Source organism: Microtus oregoni, unplaced genomic scaffold (assembly GCF_018167655.1).
Source record: "Microtus oregoni isolate MIOR12 unplaced genomic scaffold, Mior012 000047F_ref0000412, whole genome shotgun sequence".
Lineage (NCBI taxonomy): Eukaryota > Metazoa > Chordata > Mammalia > Rodentia > Cricetidae > Microtus > Microtus oregoni.
The window spans coordinates 11,016,829-11,042,882 of NW_024543221.1; the positions used below are offsets into that span (position 1 = coordinate 11,016,829).

Consider the following 26,054-nt stretch of genomic DNA (forward strand, 5'->3'; position numbering starts at 1 on the left):
AAAATGTTACAAGGTTTCTTTTTTTTAATTTTCTTTTTTTTTAAGTTGAAAGTGCATTTAATACACTTAATTTATTTATTTTTCTTTTTTTTAATTTATTTATTTATTAAAGATTTCTGCCTCCTCCCCGCCACCGCCTCCCATTTCCCTCTCCCTCTCCTGATCAAGTCCCCCTCCCTCATCAGCTCGAAGAGCAATCAGGGTTCCCTGACCTGTGGGAAGTCCAAGGACCACCCACCTTTAATTTTCGAGACAGGCTTTCTCCGTAGCTTTTTTGGTTCCTGTCCTGGAACTAGCTCTTGTAGACCAGGCTGGCCTAGAATTCACAGAGATCCGCCTGCCTCTGCCTCCCGAGTGCTGGGATTAAAGGCATCTGCCACCACCGCCCGGCACAGGGTTTCTTTTTACACAGTTCAACAAAACTGTTTGTACACGGATAAACTCCTTACTAAAAGTATGTACACTTGCTATTGACAATTAAAACACAGATCTTTTGAAACTGAGATTTCCTAGTGTAAGCAGTCCAGGAGAGTTAACCTAAATAACTAAGAGTAGTTTTAAATCCAGAGTTCATTGCCATCCTCTAGCCAAATCACTAAGGAAATGAGTAACAATACTCACATAGAAGTGTGTGGGTTTCAGTTTTATTTAGGAAAGTATTTTAAATTCTTTGATAAATAGAACAGAACAGCAAAATCATAAATGAAAATGGCTGTTAATTGGAGTGAGACTGCTTATAGACAGCAACTTTTTCCGATTAAAAAGTTTCGTGCCAGGAGACTGGAAGGTGGCTGTGTGCTTACGCCAAGTGTCTCTTAGGATGCACTTCCATGCCCTCAAAGCCCAGCACGACACCCATGGAGGGCAGGCATTCAGAGACGTGGGATTCAGAATAACAGGCTGAAGTGAAGTCATGGTCAGTGTAGTAAATCTTTGTAGCCTTCGAATTCTACGTCTCTTATATTGTGATGACAAACTGTTTAAAACAACGTGGAACAAATCTGGTGGTAGGACAGGAAAGGCATGCATTTCCCGGCATCATCTGCCAGCACTCCCGATCTCATGGACAGATGAACAGACCGGACAATAAGATGGTATCACTCGTCTAGTGTATCACCAAGATGTTCGTCTTGGGAGGGGGTACAGAGGTTATTCATTCATCTCTCTTTAGTTAACTATAGTTAAATATCAAGATTTTGATAACTACATATATCAAATTGCCAAACCAATAAAATCTGACATTTTATAGTATTCTCCAAGAGAGGAGATTGGATAACACATCTTCGCTTGCAATGTCCTAACGTCAACGACATCACGTAAAGTGAAGGTGGAGGACACCCATATGGAGACACCACTGTAAATATTGCTAATTAATTCTAATATAGACTAAATGGATATCTAAAATAAATAAAGGAGCCAGTTCTGTTCTTCCACTCTTAGGTCCTGGGGCTTGAACCCAGGTCATCAGCTGGGGGGGGTACTTTACCTACTGAGCCGTCTCACCAGCCAATCCATGATTTAAAGCCGTATCTCTCTGCGCAGAATATTCTAAATGCAATGGGCTTTCCCAGCAATTGTAACAAAAATCTTAAGAATAAATTTCTAAGTGTTCTAAATTCCACAGTTATCTCTCCATATGAAGTTGTAAATGCTGAGGCAATTTGCTGTAAAGGTTTTTATCTGACAACTTCCATCAAAACCTAGAAAAGGAGGAACAACAGTCATAATCTCAGCATTCGCTCGATTAAAAGAGAAAAGCTGAAAGCCGGCTCAGCTTAATAACTTGCTAGCTCTTGGTCAATTCACAACACAACAACGAGCCACTCGGACTAGTGTTGAAGGCGAGGTTACGCCCTTCGTGCTGCGTTATCAGTGTGGTGGACATCTCTGCTGACTGGGACCTTTCCACCAGTGCCTCAGCGGCTGCCCCTATGAAGCTCTGTCACAGACCAATCACAGCGCCTGCGCGCACCTACACAGAGACAAGAAATTGAACTTGAAGTAGTGTCTTTGTGGTATCTTTTCAACAAGTCATGTCCTATTCAGGCTGCTACTTTATCTCTGTCAGGCGAGGGGTCCAGGTGGCTCATGGGAGCTGCCAGGCACAGGTAGACTAACCTGCTTTGTGCTGAGCAGGTAATGCATCTTGCGGGCTTGCTGATCTCTTTGCTTCTCTTCCCGCTCCAGGCGAGCCTTCCTCTCTTCTCGCTCTTTCATCTCTGCAAATTCCTCCAAAGCCTCCCTGCATCAAAATTGTCAGCAGTTACTCTGATGACATCTGTTGAGTCCCTAATTCTTTCACTGATGAAAATCAAGATTTTTGAGGGGCAATGATCACCCACATCCATCAAAATCAAGGGTGCAATTTATCTTGCCTGTGAATTCTGTGGAAATCTTTGCCCTTGTTAGACAGCGTTCAAGTGACTTTTTCCTGATGGAATTTTCAACACCAAAGGGTACGTGTTATAATTACTACAATAGCAAAAGAAATGTCAAAATCCACTGCAAAGGGAGTGGCTTTTTACATCCCTAAATATTCCAAGAAACGTGTGCCTTAAATTTTAGTTTGTATTTACAAATATCTACTTATTTTGCATACTAATCACTATTTTTTTAAAGTGCAGATTTTTTACATGCTTAATTGATTCTATGTTTACTTCAGTTAACAGTTCAATTAATACCAATAAGATTACACATATTATCCTGCATCTAAAGTGACATTTTATTCAATTACATAAATAATTTAAATAAAGGGCTAGGTTAAGTTAAAATCTTTCTAAGGCATGAAAAATTCCACTAATGAAAATTTTAAATGAAAAAATTAAATGAAAAATAAGCTTCAAATTATACTGCGTGATAAATAGCTTCCAAATAGGACACGATATTATCAAATAAAGAAGAAGGACTACATCTTTTGTTTCCATTAACAAATTTATCACTCATGTCAGAGCAGCATTTTAACACTGCTGTTTTATTTTTAAAATAAATACATAATTTGATGTTTACTTTCATATGTAAAATCTCCAAGAAAACATCATAGATTTTGCTTCATATATGTCAGGGAAAACTAAAAGGATATAGTCCAAAAAATAAACATAAAAATACAGGCTTCTCCTTGCTACCTGACTGTGGCGGAATATTTGCTGCAGTGCCCTGCTACAGGCTGCTAACACTTCACACAAGGTTACTTACGAAACACCCCGACATTTAAAGATCACCATGCTAGGCTACGGCAGTAGAGCAATTTTTTTCAACATAAGATTAAATTGCAAAATAAATGAATTACTTGGAGTGGCACAGCCCCCATTTTGTCACCCTTCCCTTGAAAATTGCTTATTAATATGAAAAAGAAGGCAGAAAATAGCCTGTTTTCCTTTATGTATGTATTTGGGGGGTTTCTGCACCCACTAGCCTGGGCTAGCTGCACATTTAGATTGTGCTGGCAAGGTGGTACAATGACCCCTCTGACTGCATCTCGAGGCGGTTATTAATCGCTAAGTAACCCAGTAAAGCCAAACAAATCTGTTTCCATTGAAAGCATCTCTGTCTGTGTCTGCGAGTTTGTTCTGTACCAAACAAACCTCATTAACTGTGTCCACTTTTTGACAAAGAACCAGGAGTTAGAGGAATTGGTGACCTTTCTTTGTCCTTAAGGTACACGTTTCAAGACAGTTACATATGAGCAAATGAGAATTTTTACCAGGAAATATACAATCATGTTACACAAAAACATAAGTGCATTATACATTTTAGTCTTTACTTTTGTTGGTTTATAAAAATATTTGCATGAAAAATAAGCAAGTCCTCTGTGCTGCCTCCGATAAGGCCCTGAGATAATGTGGAATAACAAGCAGAGGTGCCAATTATCCTAGTTTATGTCATGGAGAAACAAGCACAGACGACAATTTATCTACTGTCAGGAACGGATGAAAAGCTGGACTGGCAGGGTTTCTGAGTGCAGGCAAGGCTGCAGGCACCTCCGTCCACACCCAAGATGGAGACGATACTTTCTACCGAGTCAGCCACGCACATCTTTTATCTTATGTTCCTGTTCTCTACTATAAAAAAAAATACTTGAATTTTCTGCATCACTTTGTCTATAAAATATTTTGTGAGAGTACATAAAGATTAAAACTACTGCAAATATGAAGATTTATTTTTTAGTACATTTTAGCAAAGGATTTTATAGTGATAAATATTTGCATATTCTAAAATGGCAGGGATAATAAAAATAAAAGTAGCCACTGGGAGGCAATATAATGGAGTAGTTGGAAACGTACTCTGCAACAAACCTGGTCGCACAAACTGCACTGTGCTGTTTGATGGCTGTTTAACCTCTGAACTTCAAAACCTTCATCTAGAAAGCGTAAACATACTAATACTGCCACCCTTCTCGTTAGCAATGGTGAGGATCAGATATGCTGAATCTATGCAGAGTATTGCTATGCAAGCATTAGTTTTCTTTAGCCCTCCCTATACACGAGGTGCAAGGCTACTACTCACTTTATTTACTACAGATTTGCCATACTGTGTCTAAATCCTTCGATGTTTTTCCTTCTGATGGTTACGTACTGTGTGGGTGAAATGTCAAAGTGAAAACACAGTACCTGGCATGAGATGTGAAACTGTCCCCAGTGAGAAAGAGGAGGACATGAACAGGTGACTAAAGCTCTCTTTCCTCAGTCCTCATACCACACCCTGGGGCTGCTTCACCTTGAGGAGAAGGTTCACCCTGTGAGCTTGGAAGAAACCTCTGTGGCTACAAGGATGTCTGCTAGGCTCTGTTGCATCACTATGTGTGGAGGGCGTGGCCAGAGCTGGGTGCTTACACATCATCATCACAATCCCCCACACTGGAACAAAGCACCCTAGCCTGCAGCTGCCAGGAGTGCTGGCTGCTGACTGGTCACTGCTAACCTCACTGGGGAAAAGTAACTCTGCTCCTCTCTCCTTGCAGGTGGCATTTGTTGACTAAGGGAGGAAACACGGGCTTGGAGCGGAGACTGCCCCACTGTGGAGCACTGTACCGGGCCATCCAAATCCCAGAACGTCCCAAGCCTGGCTGGCACCAATGAAGTGCATTAAAACCTGTCCACTCTTCCCCTCTTCAGCTTCTATTCCTTGCTCACTCACTAGATCAGCCTCTGGAAGTCTCTCTGCACTGGAGGCATGCGCACTTTCCTTTCCTCGCCTTGCAGCACTGATCCTAACCATCCCACAGCACCAGCACTTTAGTCTTGTTTTCTCCGTAGGATACATAGATTATCTCCCTCATGACTCATGTCCTCTTAGGGAAGAAAAGCCCCACTGGATAGACTATCAGCCTGGCTTTACAGATTAGGAGACCAGATCCATGGAGACCATATCCACCAAACACCCACAACTAGAAAGTGGAATTGGGCTCCAGGTCTGACTCCAAAATGTCTGCCTTTAATCATGACATTAAATTTGTATTACATATTTTGCTTAATCTAGTATTAGATACTGATAGGATTTCTCTTTCTGAGAAAACTACTAAATATCATAGTGCCTGCACTACTTTTTAAAACATACAAGAGGATAAAGATAAAATGGGACAATTTTAAATTAATTACTCTATTATCATCAGTTCTTAGCATTAGAAGGAGATGGCCACATAGAAACATGGAATGTGATTTTCATTTACAGCCATGAGTTTCTCTTCCTTCGGATATGCTTTCCACTTGTCATTTACTGATGAAGTGAAATGGGCAGGGTACATGTTTCTAATTTTCAAAGGATGAAAAAATACTTTGAAGCTATTAGGCAGACAGAACTCACAAAGAGTAAAATGTTATAAGGTCTTTGAGGCTAGACCCTGGCTTCTATCCGCCCTACTCAACAATGCTCCCTTCAGGCACCATCATGCCTTGGTCTTAGCTGGTTCCATCCTAGCACACCCCAGGACCTTCGCTTACAGTACATGCATGCCCTTCTGCAGCATCCTTTACGTTTGAATTCTCTTCCCACTGCCCCTCTCATTACTACAGTATAAATTTATTTTTCCTTCAAGAACATAATAGCATTACAACATATGTTTATACATATACAAACTCCATAAAAACAAATACTTCATCTATGCTGTTCCTGCCTATTCAAATGAAGAAGTAAATCTATTTTGTAAAACTTTTCTGGAAAGCAGGAGCATTATGATAAGCATAAACTGTTAAAGGATTTATTGTCTCCTTGTACGTATTTAGGTTTCTGTATTTGAATGAAGGCAGAAACTCCATGGAAGTGACAGACAGGAAAGGGCACTGTCCCGCTCAGTGCTCAACTAGAATGGGCATACATTCCTTCCTTTCATGCAGGAACTTATGTGTTCCCACGACACATTCTTTCTTTTCCTATAGTGACTTGGCAAACTGTTTCTTGATTTTCCCTAATGTCTATGCCAAACGAGAAAAATATTTCCCATGAACTACTTTTTGAGAAACGACATCCTGCTCAAAATTGTTTGCACAAACAATCCATATTAAAAAACTTATGGGTCCTGAGGGTCTGACTCTTGTCAAGCGTGGTGCCAAGTTCCTTCTTCATTCACTGAGCCATCTCACTGGCCCTCAAATATCTCTCCCCATTCTTTCAAGGATGCTTAGCTGTTTGCACCATCACAAGGCTTCCTTCTTCTTTTATAGGTCTAATACACTGCACAGTCCACTCCAGCGCATGTGAGCATACAAGCACTTAAAATAGTCCTACTAAGTGCTAGGATGCTACTGTGGAGTCAAAGCTTAGTCTGTCTGATTAGGAAGTGTGTGGAGAATTTGAGGGAAGGACAAGAGTTTCTTATGATAATCCAAGAAAGTAAAAGGCAGGTAAAAACGAAGTATTGCTAAATGCTACTTTCCATGTGGAATCTGAGAGGTTTTAAATAGCAAATTCTTGAGGGTGTCCCTCACTCCATGGTATTTATATCATTATGGGAAGTAGGGTATGAAGCTGTTCTCTAGCACATGGGGATTGCAAAAGATTACGATTATCTGCCAACAAGAGTGTTCACACCAACCAGGTACTGGATCTGCTGGCAACTTGATGTTAGACTTCCTAGTCTACAGAATTGTGGGGGAAAAACAAACACTTGTATAATCCACTCTATGGCATTCTGTTACAAAGGGCATAAGTAAGTCAAACATCAAAACTCAGAATTAGAGTTCGTTCACGAAGGTGTCGCGCCCATCTCAAAGCCTGCTCTAATTTCTGTAGCTGGGTATCCTACAGTCACTCTGTAGACCCTCCTACAGTCACGCTGTAGACCCTCCTACAGTCATGCTGTAGACCCCTCCTACAGTCACGCTGTAGACCCTCCCACAGTCACGCTGTAGACCCCTCCTATAGTCACGCTGTAGACCCCTCCTACAGTCACGCTGTAGACCCTCCCACAGTCACACTGTAGACCCTCCTACAGTCACGCTGTAGACCCTCCTACAGTCACGCTGTAGACCCTCCCACAGTCACGCTGTAGACCCCTCCTACAGTCACGCTGTAGACCCTCCTACAGTCACGCTGTAGACCCTCCTACAGTCACACTGTAGACACCTCCCACAGTCACACTGTAGACCCTCCCACAGTCACACTATAGACCCTCCCACAGTCACACTATAGACCCTCCTACAGTCACACTGTAGACCCTCCCACAGTCACACTGTAGACCCTCCTACAGTCACGCTGTAGACCCCTCCTACAGTCACGCTGTAGACCCTCCTACAGTCACGCTGTAGACCCTCCTACAGTCACGCTGTAGACCCTCCTACAGTCACGCTGTAGACCCTCCTACAGTCACGCTGTAGACCCTCCTACAGTCACGCTCTAGACCCTCCCACAGTCACACTGTAGACCCTCCTACAGTCATGCTGTAGACCCCTCCCACAGTCACACTGTAGACCCTCCTATATTCAAACTGTAGACCCTCCCACAGTCACACTGTAGACCCTCCCACAGTCACACTGTAGACACTCCTACAGTCACACTGTAGATACTCTTACAGTCATGCTGTAGACCCTCCCACAGTCACACTGTAGACCCTCCCACAGTCACACTGTAGACCCTCCTATAGTCAAACTGTAGACCCTCCCACAGTCACACTGTAGACCCTCCCACAGTCACACTGTAGACCCTCCTATAGTCAAACTGTAGACCCTTCCCACAGTAATGTTGTAGACCCCTCCCACAGTCATGCCCTAGACCCTCCCACTCACTATTGTAGTACCTTGAAACCACTCTTTATCAAACAGTATACCACCCTTTCAAGTTTGCTTTGGAAAAGAGTTCCTGCACTGAGAGGGCTCTGCTATACTCTACAGTAGAACCAGGTTTCTGTACATACAGGGAAAGGGAAACCTGGTTCTACTGTAGAGTATAGATGGGGAACTACAGGAATTACGCATTCTGGGTTCCATCCACACTAGCTTATCAGAACTCCCAGGAGGGCCTGCAGGAATTATTCTCAGACTGGGGTTTGGGGGATGAATGGGAAGTCTCAGTTTAGTTCGCTAGGATGATATCACAAAGGAACTCAGTGATGTTCCCGTGTTTCTGTAGTGACCCTATCAAGCACATTTCCATGTGAGTGAAGCATTATGAGGCGCCACGTGACAGGATATGCATGTCACAAAAGAGTCTTGAAAATGATAACTTAGCAGAGAAATAAAGGGTGATATGAGATCCTTTAAAAATCATAATTGCCAAAACCAGCAGAGAAAACCAGTAACAATACTACATAGAGTTCTCAAATAAGCATAATGCCACCATCTGTGAGAACAATTTTAAGGAAATTGACTTAAACTGCTTTATAGTCTTTAACTCAGTTTTGACAGCAAGCCTGACATTTTAAAATAAAACAAGTAAATGCCAATCATGTTTACTGTGGATGTATTATGACATAAAGGTATTTAATTTTCAATCATATTTATTGACTAAGTTTACATTTTTAGGTTAAAATATAATTATATCATTTTCCTCTTTTCCTTTCCTCCCTCCAGTCCCTCAGATGTACTGCCCCCCTTATTCTCTCTCAAATTCTTGGCCTCTCTTTAATTACTCACTCTCTCTCCTCTCATATATAAATAAAACCTGATCAATCCACTTAATGTTACATGTACATCCTAGAGGGTTGATCATTTGGTCCTGGATTACAACTCGAGGGCCACTGCAGGGTGAAAAGGGTCAAGAAAAAGCACCCTGTCCCAGATTAGACCCAAGATGGAGGGCAAGGAGAAACACCCTGTCCCTGGCATGACTCTTTGAAAACCCACCAATCCCTGGGTTTGCCCTTGAGTAAGGCTGCAGAATCCCACCAATCTCACCAATCCCTGATCTTGCCTCGGTATCAGACCACAAAAATCCACCAATCCCAAGCCACCCTGGAAGCAGGGTGGGGACTGTCCCAGAAACCCTACATAAGCTCTGTACTCTGTTCAATTTGCTGCTTTTTCTCACCCTAGCCAGCCACCCTCCTGGATTCTTCCATCCCAATAAATCTGTTGAGTGAGGTTTGTTGTGCAGTGTGACATTTTCACCAGAGGGAACCCAGCTATGGACTTCGTGAGGCAGAGCAGCATGGAGTAGAGCAGACTGGGGAAGCTTTCCCCTAGGGGAGCAGAGCTGTTATAATCCAGGGAGGCTATGCAGAGCAGTCACACTTCTCTGGAGCAGAGCAGAGCTCTAACAACTGCGCTGGGGAAACCCTCCCCTGCCAGAGCAGTGTTACAAGCTAGGCTTACAGTGACTCTGTGGTATTCCTGGCCTCCCAACTGCCAGGATTCCTTTCCATCTGAGCTGCAATGCTTACATCACTTTCCTAGTGATGAAAGAAGATTTTCTCCAGTTCTCAGCAGTCCTTAGTGGCCTATAATTTCTTCTAGGGTTGAAGCCTTGTAAGATTTCCCCCCTACCATGCCAGCATAATTCCCAATTCCATTCTAAATATTTGTTCTTAGGCTCACAGATAAGTGCAGTCTTCATTCCTCATTAAGGGAACATCTCTTCGCAGCAGATGGAGACCATTACAGAAGACCACAACCGATTCAAATGCAGAGGGAAAGTGGTCATGTGGTGTCCACTCCCAACTGATATATCTATAATACAACTCTTTACACCTAGGGCTCAGGGGCCATCATGAAAGAGGATAAAGAGGTACAGAAGGTTTACTGTGATCCTGCATGTCCTAGAAATGTCTGATTAGAACCATGAAGTTCAATCAACATGGCTGCCTAAATAAGATCGGAACCAGGATAAGGGTGATATCAAGATGCATACTTATACTTTTTGATGACTGTCTGCTTTTAGTAGGTCCATATTTGATTAAATTAATAGAAAATAAAAGGAAAGAGAGATCCAGGCACAATGGTACACACGTGGAATCTCAGTACTTGAGAAGTAGAGGCAGGAAGATCAGGAGTTATCAGGTTATCCTTAGGAAAATATAGGCCAGCATGAGCTACACGAGACCTTGTTTCAATATGGAAATTAAATAAATAACAGATGAAAGATAGTAGATGGTGAAGCCACAATAAAGCCAATCATATTCTTGGTTGGAATACTTAACATTTGATCACATTCTGAAGGCTATGAAATCTTTAGATCATTTATCTAGAGACTTTAGTATTTCTGAAATATTTAGAAAGGCCCTCTCATTCAAGACAGAGGGCAACTATGGTGGATGGGGGGTGGCTTAGTTAGTAAAGTAACTGCCTTGCAAAAGCCCAGAGTTTGATTCCTAGAACCCAGAAAAAAAAAGCCAGGAGTGATGGCAAGCTTGTGAGACCAACCAATTACTTGCCAACTACTCTAGTCCACTTGGTGAGCTCAAAGTCAATGAGAGGCCCTGTCTCAAAGAATAAGGTTAATATCACATGAAGAATGATACTCAAAGTTCTCTAGTCCCCATAAGAATGTCCACGGTCCATGTATGTACACACACACACACACACACACACACACACGCACACACTATTTAGCAGTTTCTGAAAAGCCTTTGTTTCAGTATAACGTGTGTTAAGGGCTAATATCAAGAAGACAAAAGCCTCTAAATCAACATATGAAAACCTCTTATGAACTCACAAAGGCTGAAGCAGCATGAACAGAGCCTGCCTGGGTCATCACCGGGTCTTCTATGTATATCATGGCTCCAGTTTGTAGTTTTTATGGGACCCCTGAGTGTAAAAATGAGTGTCTCTGATTCTTGTGCCTTCTCTTGATTTCTTTTCCTTCTGTTGTTGGTTTGTCTTGTCCTACACTCATATGATAGTTTTTGTTTTAATTATATTTTATTTTGTTATATTTTATTATTGCTGTGGATAATCCTTCTGTATGCTGTAAATATGCATTGTGCTCATTGGTTAATAAAGAAGCTGCTTTGGCCTATAGCAAGGCAGAATAAAGCCAGGTAGGAATGCCAAATGGAGATTCGGGGAGAAAGATCAGAGAGACATGAGCGAGCTGCCCAAAAAGCAAGATGCCAGAGGACCAGTAAAGCCCTGTCACGTGGCAATGCATACATGAATAGAAATGGTTTAATTTAAATGTAAGAGCTAGTTAGTAATAATCTGAGCTATAGATCAAATATTTCACAATTAATATTAGACCTCTGAGAGATTATTTAGAAGAAGCTGTGGGACTGGGAGGGGCAGAAAAAAACCTCTGTTTACATATTATCTCTTAGAAGCCCATTTTTTTCTAATGAGAGACAGACGGGGAGTGGATTCTGATGGGAGAGGAGAAGGGGAGAAATTGAGAGATATGTAGGGGATGGAAGCCATAATCAGGATATATTACTTGAGGAAATAATTTGTTTTCAATAGAAGGAAAAAAAGTTCATATCAGGAAAAGAAGTAACTGGCTTGCTATGCTTGTCATACACACACTTGAGACAGTAAAGTAAGTGAAAAGAAAAGTCTAGTCCCTGTCTTGAAGTAGCTTGCAAATAGAACAGCTATCACCTCCCTAGACTGATAGAACATGCCACAAAAGAGACATCTGCACAGGGCTGTGGCTCAGGAATCTCACTTCTGCTGGGAGGGTCAGAAGAGGCAGGATGGGGTGGTGGCCTTGTAGCCAGAATGAGAGTTGAGAAAGCTTCTGCTAGCACAGAATGGAGGAATAGAGAGGAATGCTTTGAGATACAGTTGGATCATTCATGAGGGATCTCTCTCTCTCTCTCTCTCTCTCACACACACACACACACACACATTTCTTTGTCTCCCTCCCCCTCATAGATTTTAACCATCAGCAGCAAAAGGCAGAAATGATATTATAATAGAATAATGTTTCCTGGACACGGATGCCTGCATGACAGCAGCCAATCTGTGACTACAACCAGATATTTTAGGACTGAAAAGGAAGATTCAACTCTCATAATGGTCAGTATTATAAAATTAGAACACCATGACACTGCTCTGATCTTAGAGAGTTTTCCATTCCTCTTTTCATTTACTCCTTTTGCATGAATTCACAAAGCATTAAGACTCACTCAAAGATAATTCACAAAAATAACTATGTTTCTTTCTACTGGTTCTTTTGAATCAACTGATTTGAAAGAATTTCTGTGAGGCATTACTTCTAAAATACTCAAATTATAATACTTCAGTGTGAAAATACTTTATTTTTAGTATTATGGATCCCTTTCCATAAAAGGATGTAAAAGTCTATATAATATATATGATGTCAAATAATTGGGAACAACACAGGCTAAACAGAACAGTAGGAAAATTTGTATAGTCACAAAGTACATTAATCTCAGGACTGCAAGCATTTCATAGACATTTATCTTTCCTCACAAATCGCATGGAGGTCAGCAAGGGCACGTATCATTAAAGGTTTCTGTGCTCTTTGGGAAATGAAATGACTCTACAGCTGAAGCCTTTGACACAGCACCAAGGAGTTCTTGCATGAGGTAGATCAAGCCCATCACACAATATTTTCTGTGCACCTTTGTAGTAATTCAACTATGGAGAAGGATCAACTTGAAGAATCCCTTTAGTTGAGAGTTTGAGGTGGCTGACACTCTCATTTCATAGGACCTTATTGTTGTGTTTACTCAAACACTGCACATTGTGTCTCCTTTAAAATGTGTTAGACATGTTTTAATAATTGCTGCTGCCTTTGATGCAATCCACCAGATACCAACCAGTGACAACTCTGAGCTAATCAAAGGACAAGACCTCACGTTTAAAGCAGCTACTACTACCCATGAGCTTTGAGAAACTAAAGATTAGGTGCTTTCTTCCTGATCCAAAGAATTATTTCCTTATGATGTTACAAAGAACTTAATTTTATCTAGTATTGGTTAAGAAAAGATAAAATGGTAATCCAGAAAAAGATAAACTCTAATGACTTTTTTGCTTGTGTAAGTGATATCCCCAACAGAAGGAAAAATGGAGGTAGAAAATGTTAGATAACATGACCAAGTTGAATTGACATCAGTGATGGGCAAAATATAAATGCCATTCTATCAATGCAATGCTTTTAGAGCAGGCAGTCACTTCAGAATTTTCACTTTATTGCAAAATTCTGTATTTCCTAGATGTAAAAATGTTTCAAGAATTGTCAATCTTTGTTAATGTTATAACTGATGGTCACTTATATTTCCTGAAAACTTATGTTTTAAGTGTTACAATTATTTAGGAATATGGTCAGGACTGGAGAGAAGGCACGGCGATTTATAGCACTTGCTGTTCTTCCACAAGACCCAAGTTTGGTTCCTAGCACCCATGTCACACAGATGGCAAACACCTGTAATTCTAGCCCCAGTGAATCAAATACCCTCTTCTGTCCTCCTCGGGACCCCCATGCACAACATACACTTACAGGGAGACACACAGACACGCAAATAAAAACAAATTCTTTAAAAGAGAAGAATACAGTCCAAGTATTTGTTCTGGGTTTGCTGAATTCATAATGTTGGACACGAAAGACAACATGTGAATATGCTCTCTGACCTACCACTCGTTCGTTCTCCTACGTCCAGGGCCATCTGCTCTAGGACCTACCCCTCGTTCATTCTCCTACATCCATGGGTCATCTGCTCTAGGACCTACCCCTCTTTCATTCTCCTACATCCATGGGTCATCTGCTCTAGGACCTACCCCTCGTTCATTCTCCTACATCCATGGGTCATCTGCTCTATGACCTACCCCTCGTTCATTCTCCTACATCCATGGGTCATCTGCTCTATGACCTACCACTCGTTCTCCTACTATGGTAGCAGGTGAGGTGATAGGTAATAACGATTGCATTTGTGTTTAGAAAGATGAGTATAAACGCTGGAGGAAATGCCGACGAGAGTAACAACAGAGATCTAGGAAAAATATTTCTGAGGTTTAGTCAAATGGAGAATGAAGTAGTCTTTAAGATGAATCCTAATCAATTCCCTTGGTTAAGATCACGGGTAGAAAACATGTCTTGTTTTTGGCTTGAGTAAGAAAAGAAATGTCTAACTATATGAAGAGAAAGAGATTTAGGAAAACAATTGCTTTGTGCATGAGAAAGCTGTTTTGAAGTATCTACAGAAGACCAAACAGTGATGCTAGCAACCCTCCAAGCAGAAGGGTAAACTAATCAGGAATTCTGGGCAGGACATTTTGATTAATGCACCATGCCAAACAGCAGAATTCAGAGGCACAGGCAGATTGTCCACAGCAGGAGTGAAAGGACAGGGGTCAGAGACAGGACACCCACACTAAAGGACAGGGGTCAGAGACAGGACACCCACACTAAAGGACAGGGGTCAGAGACAGGACACCCACAATAAAGGACAGGGGACAGAGACAGGACACCCGCACTAAAGGACAGGGTCAGAGACAGGACACCCACACTAAAGGACAGGGGTCAGAGACAGGATACCCGCACTAAAGGACCGGGGTTAGAGACAGGACACCCTCACTAAAGGACAGGTTCAGAGACAGGACACCCACACTAAAGGACAGGGGTCAGAGACAGGACACCCACGCTAAAGGACAGGGGTCAGAGACAGGACACCCACACTAAAGGACAGTGGTCAGAGACAGGACACCAGCACTAAAGGACAGGGGTCAGAGACAGGACACCAGCACTAAAGGACAGAGGTCAGAGGCAGGGCACCCACACTAAAGGACAGGGGTCAGAGACAGGACACCCACACTAAAGGACGGGGGTCAGAGACAGGACACGCACACTAAAGGACAGCGGTCAGAGACAGGACACCAGCACTAAATATCAGACAGATCACATACTCACAGGAGCCAGCTGTGCTTGCTGGTACATGCCTTTCAGAGGCTCAGGCAGGCATACCTCGGTGAGTTCCAGTCTGGTCTCTTTAGGTAGTTCTGGACTGGCCAGTCCTGCCTACTCAGAGAGACTCAACAAACAAACAAACCAAAACAATCCCAAACAACAAAACATATTCAGAATTTGTAAGAAAAACCTATTAGAAGAGGAAAACAGAAAAGATTAGAGTGAGAATTCGGTTCTAACAGAAACCAGAGGAGACAGTGGTTAGCAAGGCCACTGTGCTGCAGCTGTCAGGTGTGGTAAATGCCAATGCTGCAGCCGTCAGGTGAGGTGGACGCCAATGCTGCAGCCGTCAGGTGAGGTGGACGCCGATGCTGCAGCCATCAGCAGCACAGCCTTCCAGCAAGCCCCCTTTCTCAGTGCACATCCACAAGAGCACAGGCCTACCTTCCGGTAAGACTGATGAAGTTTGTATATAAATACATGAAGCACCTTCTCTGAGACAATAAACCACGGATGCCTATATAAAGCAAAGAAGACACTCTGCACTTTAAGCTAGACCATGTGATATGCTGTCATCTAAATTGCTGTGTTTTTATATACAAAAGTGAGACTACAGAGAAAAGTGGCACAAACAGTTAACATTAGAGACTGACTTGGGTTTTTGGAAAATAAGATGTTATTTCCTTCAGTCTTTAGACTAGCTCTTTCCATAGTTTATAATCTGCATTTAATTAGATAAAGCCAAACCTCTCTGGGTAGGTGGTTGAGATCAGAATATTGTATTTTAATAGATGAGGTTTACTGAAATGCTATCTTTGGTCATCACATTATTTTCCTTATTTACACAATAACTATGGTGCTCTACTTGTGTCCTTGAAATAGGGTACAGGGACACCATTGTATGAAAAGTGGCCTAGCTGCTGGAGTTCATAAATTTTGCTCAGCTTTGGATGAGTTCAAAGAATTGCCATGTAAGAAAAGCCTTACAGTGGGAATTTATCTGATTATGGCAGTAATAATTACCCAGCTGTTTATTGCAGATAGAGAAATAATTCATGTAGGCAATAGGCCGTGGTGGCAATGACACTCCACATTTAGTAAATATGCAAACTGTTCACTTCTAATTAAGCATGCTAGAGGATGCCCTTATTAAATGTATAAACTAAAAGTGCCTTCCTGACAAGTGATGAATTGTTACAATGCACCAACTCTTGCCACAGAATTATTGGAGTGAACTTGGGGCTTAACTTCATTAAGAGATCTTGTGGGGTAGTTAAATGAGGATGGACAGCGTAACAAGGCTTCCCTGACAGCCAATGATATGCGAGAGCTTACCAGGACAGCACCTTTCCCTCTGTCCAGATCAACAATAGATAAACTGTGAAGTTCATTTCACTTGGAATGAGCGAAAGAACGGAAGGAACATGACATTCCTCTTAGAGGCGACCCGACATCTATTTACTGAATAAATCAGTCATTTCTTATGATTCAAATATCTTTTCTGTGTCAAAGGTTAAAAAAATCTACCATTCTTTTCCTTCAATTTAAAATACTGTTCAACAAAAAGAAATAGTTTATAAATTGCCTTTAAATTATCTATGTATCAGCTTTAAACCACATTTTAAAAAGTAAATGGCTGAGTTTTACTATGAAAATATGTAACACAATACAGAAATCAGTTTTAACTCTGAATTTTATCTGCTTTTCCTAAGTAGGAAATGCTTCACTGTCTGCATTTATGGTTGAGTTTGCCGAGGCAAATAAATACTCATTCTGCATCAGGCAACGTCATGAACATGCGCATCTCCCATAATAAGAACCACATGGAAACCGCTACTCAGGTGAATCCCTGGACTTAAAGAAAATGAAGTGTTTCAAAGGTCCTCATTGTCTGGTCTAGGCTGGCCTTTTCGTCCTGACCCTTCTTCCTCTCCCTCCTGAGTGCTGAGATTATTTTTGTGTGCCAGCATGCCTTACACTGTCAAAATGTTTTTATTTGGATTGTAGACCAAGAAATCCTTTTTATTTTACAGATTTGCTATGAAAATCAAGGCAGATGATAGTTTAACCAACTTATCAGTTTGCTTGGTATAGACTCCATGACCAATATTTTTCAGCAATTTTAAACAAGTTAAATGACAAATTTCTAATTAAAGGATCAGTTTTAGTATCAGAATTCACTTCATTTTTACTTCTATAATAATTTAATGACTATGATTTTTAACTTAATCTGTTGTGTTTCTAGTGCTAGCTCTTAATTTCTTTTAAGTTCAGTTTATAAAGCCCAAAGTAGTAGTAGTCTCTTGAACTAGGAACTTTGATCCAATGATAACAGTAAAAATTCTAAGGCAATGGTAAAAAGTAACCTAGCAACAGTAGACTTCACAGAAGTTATATGACCTAGATTCATAACAAGTCAGTGCCATTTTTCAGGTGATACAAGATAGCAACTTCACTATGGACATGAAGCTAGTCTGTGAAACTTGAGACTCCTGCTGGTTGGTGCTAATACTCTGCCTTTATCCCCTTTTCACCCACACCATCCTATTCTCGATAGCCAGATCTGTGAGGTGATATATTGGACAAGAACTCTCTATTCCATGTGGAGAGATGTTGAACTGCTACAAAAGAAGCTTAATACCATTAGAGAATACCTTACTTAAACTCCTGTAAGTCTGGAATGGGAGTCGACAGTGAATTTGTCGAGGCTGCAGTCTCATCTTGGTGTAGAGAAGGGACCTGTTCAGACTGTCATGTCTGCTCTAGACATCTATTACTGCCAGACTTAAATATTTATCTCGCATACATATACCACATCCTATTTTATAAGATTTATTCAATTTCAAAGGTGATATTGTGGTCTCTTCTCAGTCTGATTTTTTCTTCATGTCTTTCTCTTAGTCTATAACATATGTAGGGAAGATTTCATAGGATTCTTCAAACCTACAAGGTGATTTAGTAAACAATGATTTTTCTTGAGTTCCATCATTGTAGGAGTTAGGATGGTTATTGGTAGCAAGATCAGTTTTTAAGAAAATAATCCCAAGAATTGTTATGGAGGGATCAATTCAGGGTATTAAATTTTCAGTGAATTATGGGAATGTTCAATACAAAGATCTAAAATAATTATGGATATGAGATGGAAAAATAGGTGGTTAATTTGGTAAATTTGTAAGATTTCCCTGAAGAAGTGATATCAAATAAGGTAACTGAGGGAATAAAACATGTATTTTATGAGCATGCATGACATTCATTGTATGTGTTAGTGATCTGTGTTGTAGGACACAGAGGAAATGATGTGCCAGTCAGCAGAGGTACACAAACAAACAAAGGAAATGGATAAACAGTAAGATCTTGGAGGAAAGGAATGGAAGTTCCGTTCTTTAGTTTCCACAGCACTGCAGAGGCTGGCTCTTGTTGACAACCACTGGCAGGAAGGCCTCAAAGGCCGGTTCAACACGAATCGGAGGAATTATGTGAACTAGTGTCCCAGGCTCAACAAGAGGGTTACAGGAGAAGATGGGTGCTGACAACAGAACTCAGGCCCGAGCCTTGGAGCCTGCCTACTTTGCACTGAAGCCCTCTTGGTCCTCTGGACCCAGGCATTTTGACATAGTGTCATCTTTAGAAAAAACGGATGGCACAAGAGAGAGAGCAGGAGAAGTGTGAATCTCAGAGGCTGGGTGAGGAGCCAGCATGGTCTTGGCAAGAGTCCAGCATGTCAGGGGCACTCCCAGAGCAGGACAGGAAGCCATAGAGCCTTGCAGAGCCAACGACCATGGAGACAGGGATGCAGGAACCAAAGCAACAGGGCTGGTGGGCAGACTGCATTTACCAGCCTGCTTGTATGTGACATCTGAAGTCCTGGATACAAGAAGGGCTGAACAGAGTCCTTAGACAATTTAGAAAAAAGAAAATTAATTGGACAAAAATCTATTCTCTGAAGGAGTACAGGAAGTGATCCAAGCTGCACAACACCATACACAATTACAAAAATGTTTCTTAAAGGTCATTTTCCCGAAGTATTTGCCTCTGGTGTGATCGCAAAAGAGATTTTTATGATCTTTCCTTCTAAAAGGAACTGTAAACCTCTACAAATATTTCCAAGTTTGCAAGAGAACATAATAGATGATCAACTATTTAAAAGACACATTATCTGAATATATTCTGTACATTTTTGCCAGTGTCCAGTTATCTTGCTGGAGGCTAATCTCAAACATTATTAACTCAAGAAGCTACTTATTTCTTTTTCCAAAAGCAATTGGTTTACTAATGTCACTTAGAGAATGGTGGGCTGAACTGTGCTTTCTTCTAGTTTTCTTTACCTATCAACTAGTCTTTCTCTTTGCACCATATCAAACTGTGTGTCTTGGGGGTAACATTTTATATTGAGGATTGAAGATGATGAGATAGGAGGAGGGCTGGAAGAAGGAAAATGACAAGCCTGGCTCTCCAACTCCAGGGCATCTCTCAGAAGAGAGTTAGCAGATTGGTAAGTGCTGTGACCTGTGCTTTGACTTATATGCAGAGAGACATGTCAAGAGGGATGCCAAAGACTGGAGAAGCATAGACAGATATAACTACAGCATAGCCACAGGATTGAACATTGTGGTTAGGTAGGGAACGCCTAGCCAGGGCTCTTCAGCTGACCTTGGCTCTCATATAAATTTGGAAGAGGACAACATCACGTGTACTTAGCTGGGAGAAGGGGAGTTGAGCCATGAGAGCCATGTTTACATGGTAAAACAGAGTATGCAAGGCAGCCAGACAGGCCCAAGGGGTGAGACTGGCAAGGACAGAAAGAGACAAGGTGGGGCTTAGCCACCAAGGAAAACCAGTAGGCTAAATTAAGCAAAGTGGCTGCACCCAATAAAGGTCTGACATGAGGGACAGTATCGACAGCCACCAAGTAGCAGACACCAGTTACTCTCACTTTGTTGTAACCCTCAGGGTCACAAGAGTACAGACATAAGCCTTAACTATTTCAGACAATTTGGGCAATGGGAGGGAGTTGGGGAATTATTAAAAATGTTGCCTTAATTTAAATGATTATTTTTATTACTCTTTGACCAAAGTATACTACACTGTTCTTCCCCTTTTCCCATCCCAATGCTGACAGGAGTGGAAGAATCAATTCATCCAGAACATAAATAAACAAAAAACTATTATTTTCATAAGACACCTGTGTGTTATGCATCTACTATAAATAACAGCTAAAATGACAGTCCAATGTCTGTGTGTATGTGTGTGTGCACTGTGTATGTGTATGTGTGTGTATATGTGTGTATGTGTATATATGTGTGTATGTGTATGTGTGTGTGTGCTTCCTTTTTTTCCGAGAGAGTGTTTCTCTGTGTAACAGCCCTAGCATGTATATTTTCTTTAAGTGCAGGTACTGCAAATATGTACACCTATGTACCAGACATATTAATGATGCATTAATAAACATGTGACATGTGTATCTCCTCATAAACACTGTATATTATCAATGTTTCTCTTTTGGAATATTAAAATTATAATGTCACTTGTTTTTATAAATTTTATTTCTGTGTGATAATCATGCTCTTTTCCTATCAGGAATAAGATGGCTGTTAAAACACTAAGATCGGGCCCACTAGCCTTTTGCCTCTGCTAGCTGTTACACACTATGAACCTGACGATAGGAGGCGTGAAGATAATTTTAAGTCATCCCATAAGGAAGGGCTTCTCCTCCTGTCTTGGTGTCACATACCCCTGCTGGTTTACTTCTATTCCCCTTCGCTTCCTCTAGGACTGTGGCTGAGGAGATGCAGGAACGTATCAGGGTTCCTGCTTTAGCTGACTAACATGAGGTCTCTCCTGGTCCCTGAAAAGTCGCAAGCTTCTCCTCCAGTGACTCAAACACTCTTTCAGATGAGCAGTTGCCCTCCAGTAATGGCAGACTTGAGTGTAGACATATGAGTTCTCATCTTCTTGTGTGTTTTGTTCAGTAACTATCAACTGTGCAGACAGTTGTTTGCTGTCTAGCTGTCCTCAGGAGGGGCACCATTCTGAGTGGCACAGCTTAACTAGCCTTTCCTTGGTCCTAAGCTCACATGCCTGGTTTCCAATTGCATGTTTCTGTTGTAGTCTTAAAACACTCTGATCAAAATAACAAAGGAATTTACTTGGCCTACATTTTAGGACACAGTTCATCACTGGAGGAAGTCAATTTTTGAAGAGGTTAGAATAGGTCTTAAATGAATACAATTAATTATGATATATGCCATGGTTAAAATGTGACCAACATCCCTCCTAGTGAAGAATGAAAAAGTGTGTGTGTTTGTATGTGCACGCACGTGTACATGTCCATGTTATGAGGCTGAACTGCAATCTCTACCTTGACCCTAACTTCAGAGAATGACTTAATCACTTGCTGAAAGTCTAAAAAATTTTAAATATAAGGATATTCATCTCCAAAGGATATTTGTGTGGATAGATGGGAAAATATTTAAAACATCACACACATTAAGTTAGATGCTAAGTAAGCCTAATTTCTTATTGCTTTTTTTTTATCAACTTAGTAATTGCCTTCATTGTCTAACTTTGTTCATCTAAGTCTTTGGTTGGCAAATTAATCATGATGTTTCTGGTTCAAACCAACCACAGTACCTTTTTCATTGCTGTTTCCCAACAGCACACAGAGCAGCACCAACAGCCAGAAAAATTTTAACAAGTCTGGAATTAGAACTTCTTTTTAATGTTTGCACTACTTATTAGAGTGATATTTGTTTGCACTGTGCCGGGCAGTATTGTCAGACATGTATTCAACATTAGTTGATTAGATATACTTCAGATTCTTGCTGCTTGCATTTTGATTTCCTTAAGCATCCATATGTGCAAACAAAAGGAGGAAGGGTGCAAACACTGCTGGAGACTTTTGAGGAGCTCCCATTCTGATGTTCACGGCTGCATGTGCCACTGTCTGAAAACACGCTGATTTTCTTCATGTCTTCATATCACATTAATTAGAGCACAACTGGAAATGGCTACCTAGGTGGCTCAACAAGTCCAAAGACATCAATTCCAGAGAACTGGACATCTGCAGCAGCAGTCACCAGATGCAGAAGTCATCTCAACTTTCTTCAAGGTTTTCATTAACCCATTGCATTAATCACCTTTGTATACTCTCCTGCCAGAGTAAGCTTGCTCCAAAACCATGCAAATGAGTGCACTGAGACCCCAGGCAACTGCAGTCAGGAGGACAGGGGACACTCAGCGGCAGTGGGGAGAGATGAAAGCCAACCGCAGTGAGGACAGGAGATAGTCAAATCTTTCCAATCATGTTTCCTAGGAACTAGCCACATTCATAAACATCAGGTTTATAACAGTTTTTTTCTTATCCTTCAAAACAAATGCAAATTAGTAGATTACAACGACAGCATTTAGCACAAGTATTCATGTAAATATTTTGAGACAACAAGCTGCTCACTGTTACTCCTGGATTATGACAAGCATCGCAAGGAGGGAGCATTGACAGAGCAACAGAGAAAATGAACCGAGTAGACACTGACTAGAGCTAAGTGTACAAGCAGAAGTTGTTCACAGGAAGTAACAGACATCAAACATTAAATCAATTCCCACATGCCATGCTAAGCATGTTGATGGATGAGTTTCAGAGTGATCCAGGAAAGCAAACATAAAGACTAGTTCGTGCCAACACAACAGAGCTGCCTGGGGATCTGTGCAGTATTTCATAAGTACCACCCTCATTGTGAAAGAGCTGATTGTGCACTTTAGCACACAGTGCCTCTTAGCATTTTGGAAAGCAGACCAATGAATCTAGGAAGTCTTTAATATAAAATTACTACTGGAAGAATGTTCATGTGAATAATAAAGCCACTAGTCACTCTCAAAGTCTGAAAGACATATACAGTGATTTGTGGGAAGACTGTCACCTCAGAGATAACCTTTCATGCCTATGGCAATGCAATACAACCTTCATGCTTCAGCAATAAAAAAGATATTTAAATGTTAACTTTAAATATTGTAAGAATTTTTCAAAATTTCTTAGCAGTTAGCTCAGAACATTTTAAAATTTAGTTAAAGGTTTTAAGTACATAATATATGTGTATGGGGGATAACTTATTGATTTACAAGTATTTCAGTATTCATGTTCACCATGGTATGAGTATATAAAACACACTATAAATTCTTACTTTATATAGTAAAGACTTTTTCTTACATATTTTTCTTGTATCTTTATATAATTAAAAGTGCTTTGAATTTTATAGTTAATAAATATATAGATGTCTTCTTTAGAGTTTCTGTTGCTATGACAAAACAGTATGACCAAAAATCAAGTTGGAAAGAAAGGGTTTATGTGGCTTACACTTCCATGTTGGTGTTCCTCATTGAAGGAAGTCAGGGGAGGAACACATCAAGGCAGGAATCTAGAAGTAGGAGCTGATGTAGAGGTAAAGGAGGGGTACTTCTTACTGGCTTCTTCCCCTGGCTTGCTCAGCCTGTTTCTTCCCAGGACCATCAGCTCAGGGATGGCATCACCCACCGTGGGTTGGACCCTACCCCATTGATCACTATTTAAGAAAATGCCTTACAACTGTTTCTCATAGAGGCATTTTCTCAGCTGAGGCTCCTTGCTCTCTGATGACGCTAGCTTGTGTCAAGTTGACACACAAAACCAGCCAAAATCACGAATTATAGGCTCAATGTCCTTTATTTATGGCTAGAAACCAATTACGAGTGAGTACATCCCATGCTCCTCTTTTTGGGTCTGGCTTACCTCACTCAGGATAGTGTTTTCTATTTCCATCCATTTGCATGCAAAATTCAAGAAGTCATTGTTTTTTACTGCTGAATAGTACTATTCGTGATTCTAGAGAAGCTAAATAAGAAGGTGAACCCAAAGAAAAACATATAGTCATCCTCCTGGATATTAACCTTCATCAGGCGATGAAAGGAGACAGAGTCCCACATTGGAGCACTGGACTGAAACCCCAAGGTCCAAATCAGGAGCAGAAGGAGAGAGAGCACGAGCTAGGAACTCAGGACTGCGAGGGGTGCACCCACACACTGAGTCAATGGAGATGTTCTATCGGGAACTCACCAAGGCCAGCTGGACTGGGTCTGAAAAAGCATGGGATAAAACCGGACTCGCTGAACATAGCAGACAATGAGGACTGCTGAGAAGTCAAGAACAATGGCACTGGGTTTTGATCCTACTGCACTTACTGGCTTTGTGGGAGCCTAGGCTGTTTGGTTGTTCACCCTACTTGACCTGGAAGGAGGTGGGAGGTCCTTGGACTCCCCACAGGGCAGGGAACCCTGACTGCTCTTTGGGCTGATGAGAGAGGGGGAGCTGATTGGGGGACGTAGAGGGAAATGGGAGGTGGTGGCGGGGAGGAGACAGAAATCTTTAATAAATAAATAAATAATTAAAAAAACAGCCAGTACAACAGACTTCTCCATGTCTTCTAAAATCATTCATTATCATATTAAACAAAGCCACTCAGGTTGGAAAGTGTATTGGAAATCTCGTTCCTCACTGAAAACAGGAGCTGTCCCTGCCTGAATTGTGATTGTTAAATGAGGACTTCTGCTGAGGTAGGAGTATTCTGGGCCCCACGAGACAGCCTAGTATTGTATAGTTTTACTTACTGGAAATGTACTTTTTATTTTGATCTCAAGTATTTCCTTTCTATAATTTTTTTTTTAGGTAAATAACTACAGCAAGAGGCCACAAGAGTCTATCAACAGTTCTCAAGAAATTAAGTATAAAATAGGGGCAAACACTCATTGATACAGAACAATTTAGAAGTCACTGCTGATCCAGCTGCCTTCGTCCAGTTGTTCTGTCCAGGGGGTGAAGAGCAGGCCGCCTGCTCCACTCAGACCACACAAAAGAGCATGGGAGCAAGAGAGAGTGATACTCTCTCCCTAAGTGTTTAATATGTCACATGTGCAGACAAGACCACACCCTTGGAGTTGTAATCCCCAAGCCATTGACCACAGGGACTGAAATCCCACAACAAATAATGGCTTCTAAAATATACAGAGAGACATCATGCTTTCCTTTAGATTTCTATTTTCCAATCTGGTCACTCTTCATGATCACTAGGCCCTAAAATTCATACCACTGGAGCTGGAGAGATGATTCAGGGGTTAAAAGCATTGGCTGCTCTTGCAAAAGACCCAGGTTCAATTCTCAGCACCCACATGGCAGCTCATAACCATCTGTAACTCCAGCTCCAGAGGATCTGATATCTTCTGGCCTCCATGGGCACTGCATGCACAACATGGTATACAGACATACATGCAGAAAAACACCCATATAAGTGGATATTTAGGGAGATAGTGTTTTGGTTTATTTTCTTCACATCTTAAAGCTTTGCTGAAGTATCTAACAGAAACAAAAACACATGTCTACATAAAAACTTATATATAAAGTCATTACACCATTATTAAAAGCTGAAAAAATAGGAACAACTGAAAAGTCTGTCATTAGATTAACGAGTAAAATGTTACAGCTTATCCACGTAAAGGAATACTTGGCAATAAAAAGGGATACAGTATTGACAAATGGTATAACATGGATGAACTTTGAACATGGCATACTAAAGGATATCACAAAGACTCCTTTTTACAATGTTCAATTTATTTAAAATGTCTAGAATGGCAAATCTACCGAGATAGAAATGAGATTCATGGTTGGGTAGAGCTGAAGGGTAAGGAATGGATGTGTGCACAGTTTGTACACAAGGTGATGAGGATGTTATAATTGACTGCAGTGCTGCTGCAGAGGAATGGATGTGTGCAGAGTTTGTACACAAGGTGATGAGGATGTTATA

General features: G+C 41.1%; 1 protein-coding gene across 1 annotated transcript in view; it reads right to left on the bottom strand.

The window, feature by feature from the left end:
• The window catches only part of Spata17 (spermatogenesis associated 17), a 157,036-nt gene that overhangs the window by 85,948 nt on the left and 45,034 nt on the right, over nt 1-26,054 (bottom strand). Inside the window, exon 6 of the mRNA XM_041635251.1 lies at nt 2,119-2,242. Coding sequence (XP_041491185.1) covers nt 2,119-2,242 — 124 coding nt within the window. The remainder of the gene's footprint in view (nt 1-2,118; nt 2,243-26,054) is intronic.